Source organism: Aulostomus chinensis, chromosome 9 (assembly GCF_037954235.1).
Source record: "Aulostomus chinensis isolate RoL2024-O1b breed Wild chromosome 9, RoL_Achi_v1.0, whole genome shotgun sequence".
In the NCBI taxonomy this organism is placed as follows: Eukaryota; Metazoa; Chordata; class Actinopteri; order Syngnathiformes; family Aulostomidae; genus Aulostomus; species Aulostomus chinensis.
In genome coordinates this window covers 22,995,120-23,001,347 of record NC_141328.1, presented here as the reverse complement: position 1 = coordinate 23,001,347, position 6,228 = coordinate 22,995,120, and the positions used below count along the sequence as shown (strand labels likewise).

At 45.0% G+C, this 6,228-nt stretch overlaps 1 protein-coding gene across 1 annotated transcript; it reads left to right on the top strand.

Moving 5' to 3' along the window:
* Positions 1–3,690: 3,690 nt before the first annotated feature.
* On the top strand, positions 3,691–6,034 carry LOC147256385 (transmembrane protein 26). The gene is made up of 3 exons (XM_086215010.1): positions 3,691–3,884; positions 4,644–4,788; positions 5,297–6,034. The coding sequence occupies exons 1-3, from the start codon at positions 3,691–3,693 to the stop codon at positions 6,032–6,034; spliced, it is 1,077 nt and encodes a 358-aa protein (XP_086071136.1).
* Positions 6,035–6,228: the final 194 nt, after the last annotated feature.

Below are 6,228 nucleotides of genomic sequence, written 5' to 3'. Positions count from 1 at the left end.
TGTGATTAAATTTTATTCATGCCATTAAACCAGGCAATGCGCTTTTAAGATGTGATTTTCAAGGATGTGGAGATGCCACTGCAATCACTCTTCATGAGAGAAGTGCTGTTCCAAGTACACTGACCCTGACACCACCGCGTGGAGTCCTCCAACAGCTTTAGAAGTTTTCGTAGTTGTCTGGTACTTTTTTTTTTTTTTAGTATGGTCTGGTTGGGTTTAGGCACCAACAAAATTGGTAAGTTTTCTGAAAAAGATCCTAGTTTGGGTTCAAATGAGCTACACGGTATCAACGCCACGTCAGGGATAGTACAGTATCAAAAAAAAAAAAAAAATCCTTCAGGAAATCCTGCACCGCTCCCTCCACCTCCTCCGAGGATTCGCCTTTATCGACCTCATGTGACTCCTTACATTCCTGGGGTCATAATTACTATGGCCATTAGATGACGTCAGTCAGCAATACATAAATCAGTTTTTTGCTTCTTAAATGTCTTTTGTGGCGAGGACAAGCTGCTCCATCCGCATCTACACCAGGGTTCCCGTTCTCTTTCGCCGTGGTGAATGGTAGCAGCTGGGTGACATATTGTGAGCGTTTGAGGGAATTAACTGTTCCGTCTTGTACATATAGAACTGTGATGATAGAAACACAAGTTTAAAAGTGTTACTGACACTTTATGTTCAAATACGATTACAGAACTAGGTTGTATGTCCGCATGTCAAGGTGTTCTTTGTCATTTAACTAACCAAAACACCTGCTCACAAATCAAAACCTCTAACTTTGGGTTCGTACCCGACCGCGAGTGAAGCGCCTATTCACCATGACTCGATGAGGTGCACCACTGCGAGGCTCTCTCAGCCTCTTCCTCCATCATCGCCATCCTTTCTGATAAATTTTTGGTCGAATGAATAAAAACTATTTGTCATCTGTCTTGTTTCCTCTTTAAATGTTCCCGGGCAGCATCATCATTCTGATGCAATGACACTAACGTGATCTCCAAACACTCTGGTATCGATCACCCTCAAGGCCATCGGCATCTCCCCTCTCTCTCTCCCTGTCTGTCGTCACACCGTGTGTTGGTGTGTGCAGAAGCCAGCAGTCTGTTATCAGGGACAGGAGTGTGAAAGCAGAGCGGGTCTGGGTGGGAGCAGGGCAGGGCTGGCTGCTCTCTGAACAGGGAGCGCGGCCGACCAGCTTCTCCCAGAGAGATAACTTTGTTCTGGGCCAGGAGAGATGACATCATGACAGATGAGGATGAAGATGTAGGCGCACGGGGCAGGAAGCATTATCTCCTACAGTGGCACCAAGGGGACGGAGACACACAACTGATACGCTCCTCCAGTGAACAGCAGTCACTCCCCGGTGAACACATGGACACGCACAAACACACCCATACACACAAAGCTGATACGGCCCCTCATTCAGTGGAGGTGGCTGTGATTTAAAAGGCATAAATCAGACAGATGCAGCCTAATTCACTGCCTGTGTGGTGGTGTGTCTAAATTTGGAGAACTTTTTTGGAGCCACACTGAAGAAACCGAAGTGACATCAGCGTGGAGTCCTGTAGGTATGCAACTGCACCATAGGTATTTTATTTAATTTTAATTCTCTGATTGGCATTTCCACTGATTCATTACCAGATTGCACACAAACCACAGGGAAAGAAAAAAAAACAGGCATGTATTTGACTTTTTTAAATTTGGCTCACTGTCAAGCATTTAATGCATTTGAAGATTTATGAATGCTTTAATTTATAAGGCATTAATAAAAAAAAAAAGGACTTGGAGTTACAGAGAACTTTGCTAACAACATGACATGGCAAAACCCTGCAATTATTCATTCATGTTTTTCTACCTCAGCTCATCACACTTAAAAGGAGTGTTTACTGAAGAATGTTCCCTCAAAAGGTACATTTACTACCTCAAAAGTACAATATCGGTCTCCCAGATAAGCACCTTTTACTGACAGAAATAGTACAAAGTGAACTGAGAGGTACACAGTTGTCTTTTAGAAGTACACCCTCTCCGGTGGCAAGTGTTTGTACCATTTTACGTCCCTCTATTTTTGAGTTTGTTCTTAGTGGACTCTCTTTGTCTAAAGCCTCATCGTGGGTTTGTTTATCATAATATGTTGAGGCTTATCTGTACTAAAACCTGTCTCATTAGAAGACCGACTCTTGATCAATGATCCACCAACAGCCCGAGAATCAAAAGCAATTTCACGCAATGCCTCCTAGACTCCTTTATTAATATTGACTGCAGATCAGTCCCCCCCAACTTTTGCTTTCTAATCACCGCTTATTTTTGAATTCCCTCGCAGCTCAGAGGCTTTAATCCGGCTCGCTAATTGGCAGCGAGGACTGTTTGTACGCTGGCATTGTGTGCTCGTAAGTGATAATGAAAGATTTGATATAAAGCGTTATTATGTTTCTTACCGTTTCTCTTTTTTGGTTTACTTTTCCCATCTAGCGCTGCCCGTTGTGGGTTAGTTTACGCCTTGAAAGTTCTGGGAAAAATGCAATCACGCTGAAGAGGCCTTTGGCGCCTGTCCGATCTTTACTGCATGAAGAGTTTTACCATCAGACATTCAGCTTATCACAGAAGTGAAGTAGGGAAATTACAATAGCTTCAAAACAACATTGTAAAACACTTCATTGCTGCATTGACGCATTGCTCTTAAATTTTCAAAGTGTAAAGCCGATTTCATTCTTTTCACAACTTATATGATCAATTTCACCTTTAAAAGTGTTGACTCGGAGCTTTATATTTACTGCCAGCCTCTTTTTAGCTTCCAGGACCGACGCCCTGAGCTACAGAAACATCCATTTTGGTGATTTCTGCTCTGTGGATCCCGATTCTGTTGCGATTAAATCCTGCCTGCACTGGTTATAACCCCGGTCACCATATTAGGCTTTTTCATTTGGGACATCATTATGAATTTAGGTCATTTTAATCTACATGCGGATGACGCCTAAAGGTGCAGAGCACAATGGATTCTATTCAACACGCTAGACTGAACTATTACTCATGATCCAAGGGTTGATGTGTCCTCTGTAGCTGACTCAGCAATCAAAAACTCTTTTGAAATATGGAGATGTGCCATTGAGCTTCCACCTTACAGTCAGTTCACCTTTAAAATATGAAGCACTTTTTTTTTTAGCTTTGCATTGTCTCAATCCTTCTTGTATATGTATATTTATTTTAGTTTCAGTTACTTATTTGTTTATATTTTTAATTCTTACATTTACTGCCATGCATGTGTTTCCATGCACGTTTCTCTTTTTTTTTTCTACCAATGAGGTCATGTGATCACTTGTGTATATTTATTTGTTCTTTACCAAATATCTGAAAAGCAGGATGAAGGTGTTGAATTTGTTCAAATTCTTTAGTGATGCATCATATTTCTTTTGGAAAAACTATTTTTTTTTGGTGAAATAATCTCTTTTTAATTTTTTTTTTTTTTTTTTTTGCATTTTCTTATTTCCATTTGCTGGTTGTACATTTTGCATGTTCACTTTTTTCTTTCTTTTTTTTTCTTGCAGAGGACTGTCTCCTTTGCATTTCGCTTTTTTATGACTGGATTCCAGTAGTGTCACATCTGATTACAGCGTTATTAACTACCATCATTTCTAATTTCCCGACTGCACACATCTTATCGCCCTCGTTTAGGTTTAAGCTCTTCTACCCAGGTAAACTATGTGTCGCCCCCTGAACATTCTGCTGGCTCTGCTGAGTCGCTTCTTGTTCGTGGTCCATGGGGTGGTGACAGTGTGGAGGGTGGTGGCCATTAAAGGAGAACCACTCTACTGGCTGCTGTTGACGGGCGTGGCTCTGCTGGGTGTGGAGATGGCCGTTACTCTCAAGTGCACCCGCAACGCAGAGTGGAAATGGTAACAACCACCGGGTCATGCAAAGCACTAACTCCTCTTAATCTGCGTGAAAACTTTGCGACCCATCCGCTCGAGGTACTGACAGGCTGCCCCGCTACGGCCTGTAATATTCTCCTCCGCCAAATTCTCTGCTCTCCTCCGTAGCTCATTCCTCCGTTAAAAAACAAACGTATTCCTCCGCTGTCCTCCGCTGAGCTGGTTCTGAGAGCCCGCCACCGAGCCTGTGTCACTCCCTCCTCTCCTCCTCGCATAAAAAAAGCCTCCCTCCCGTTCGAGTCGTTTCTGACCAGCTACACTTATTTATTTATTAAATTATGAAAGGGTGGGAGGGAGTGGGAGGGAGGAGGTTTGGCTCGAGTAAACATAAACTGAAGCCGACCTCCGTTTTGCGAGCTTCAAAAAATGATACGAGCGTTTAGTGTCACACCTCATTCAACGCGGAGACGCGTCTCCCCCGCGCCGAGCACCGTCAGTCGCGAGCTTTCTCCAGCCCCCCCCCCGTCTCACCGAGTCTTACTTTGAAGTTCTCCTCGTGGAGACGGCTTTGCACTGTCAAGTGGGATTTGCATATATGATGAGAGTAATTGCCCTTCTGAAATTCGATGCTTCTTTTATTTGGAGGGGTGTGTGTTGGTGGTGGTGGGGGGGCAGTCCTCTTTCTATTTAGTGGGTGGCTAAAACACAAGCTTGTAACTAAAAATAACTTGAACCGCCCCCCCCCCCCACCCTTCTCCCTCTCCTTTGGCGGTCCTCTTTTAGGTTCTCCCCCATGGTTTTCCTCTACCTCAGTACTGTCATCCCCTCCATTTGGTTTCTGGAGCTGAGCCTGCTGCAGTCCAAGCTGCCCGTCAACAATTCCTCAGGCCCTGAGCTTCATTTACTGGCTGGCATCCCAATCACAGCGGTAGGCATCCCGGCACGAAACTGCCCTGGCCGCCACAGCCTCCATGCAGCCACATTAAAGCAACACCTGACATCAGATAAGATTTAAATCTAGCAAGGGGGAGGATAAACTATTAGTTGCAGGAAATGTGACACATTGAGATGAAGTACAGATAGGCGCCTGTTTAAAAAACTCTGATCTCTCCCTCCTTCTGGGGTGGTTTTAGTGCAGTTTCTTTCATGTAGGATTTGGGAGCTTTTTTGCCCCATGGCTGTGCTCGAGGCTGGGTGGCAGCGTTTGAAACGTGAAGACAGAGTGTTTCCGGAACGTTCTGAAATGTCGAGGGGTGCTGTCAGGATAAACTCAATGAACCCTGACACAATAAGGAGCTGACTCACAAGATTACAGTGATATTTTGTTTATATAAGTTTTTTTTTTTAAATATGCATAACCTTTATGATACAAAAGAAATTAAATAGAAGAAGAAACTTTCTTCTTCACTCTGAAAAATGATGTTTCCTTCACCCAGGGCATTGTAGATCTGGATCCGGAGAACTGGGTGGTTGGCCTGGAGCAGACTATGCTCATAGTGTTGGTTCTTGGTCGCTGGCTGATGCCAAAGGGGGACATGTCCCGTGACCAACTCTCCCAGCTCCTTATGGTCTACGTGGGACTGGGAGCTGACATCTTGGACATCTTCGACACCTTCAAAGAACCTGAGGTCAAAACCAACCGGGCGGTTGTCATCATCGGCTTGACCCTCTTCTCCTGGGCGCTCATGCAGTTTCCCCTGGTGCTCACTCAGACTCGCCCCCCAAAGGGCGATCCTCCGCAGGCTCTCCTCTGCTGCCCTGCCTCTTCGTCTGCACTGGTCTCCTGCTGTTCCAGTGACGTGTGGAGCTTGCTTCTCACAGTGGGACTCCAAGACGGGCCGTTCCTTCTTTATCGACTGTATCTCATGGTGAAAGAGCAAGTACTCAACCAGCTGATGATCTTCTTCACCTGCAAGAACATCCTCATTGTCCTCCTGGAACTTTATCGAATCTTTGTGGTGCAGTGCGAGCAGCGGCCTGGGGAATCGGGGTTGGAGAGGTGTGCTGCTCTGGTGTTGCGGTGTAGAACCCAGGGGGGCGGCGGTGAGGATGAAAAACAGGAGGGAGGGGACAGCGAGGAGTGTTGTGGAGAGCAGAGCTGTCATACAGACACAAACATGGGGACTGGGAGTTCAGAGAGGCGTCCAGGTATAGAAAGACTTAAAATGCCATGAGGCATGACTTCAGCCCTCAAGGGGAAGAGATGGATTTTACACACCAGAAGAAAAGTTGAATCCATCTGTCATCTCTTGCATTTTAACTCGGTTCAGAGACAGTCTCTGCTCTCTGGGGGTTCGGGGAATAGAAATAGACCACAAGAGAGGAGAGAGTAGATCCCCGCTGAAAAGATCAGAGTTGAATTTATACA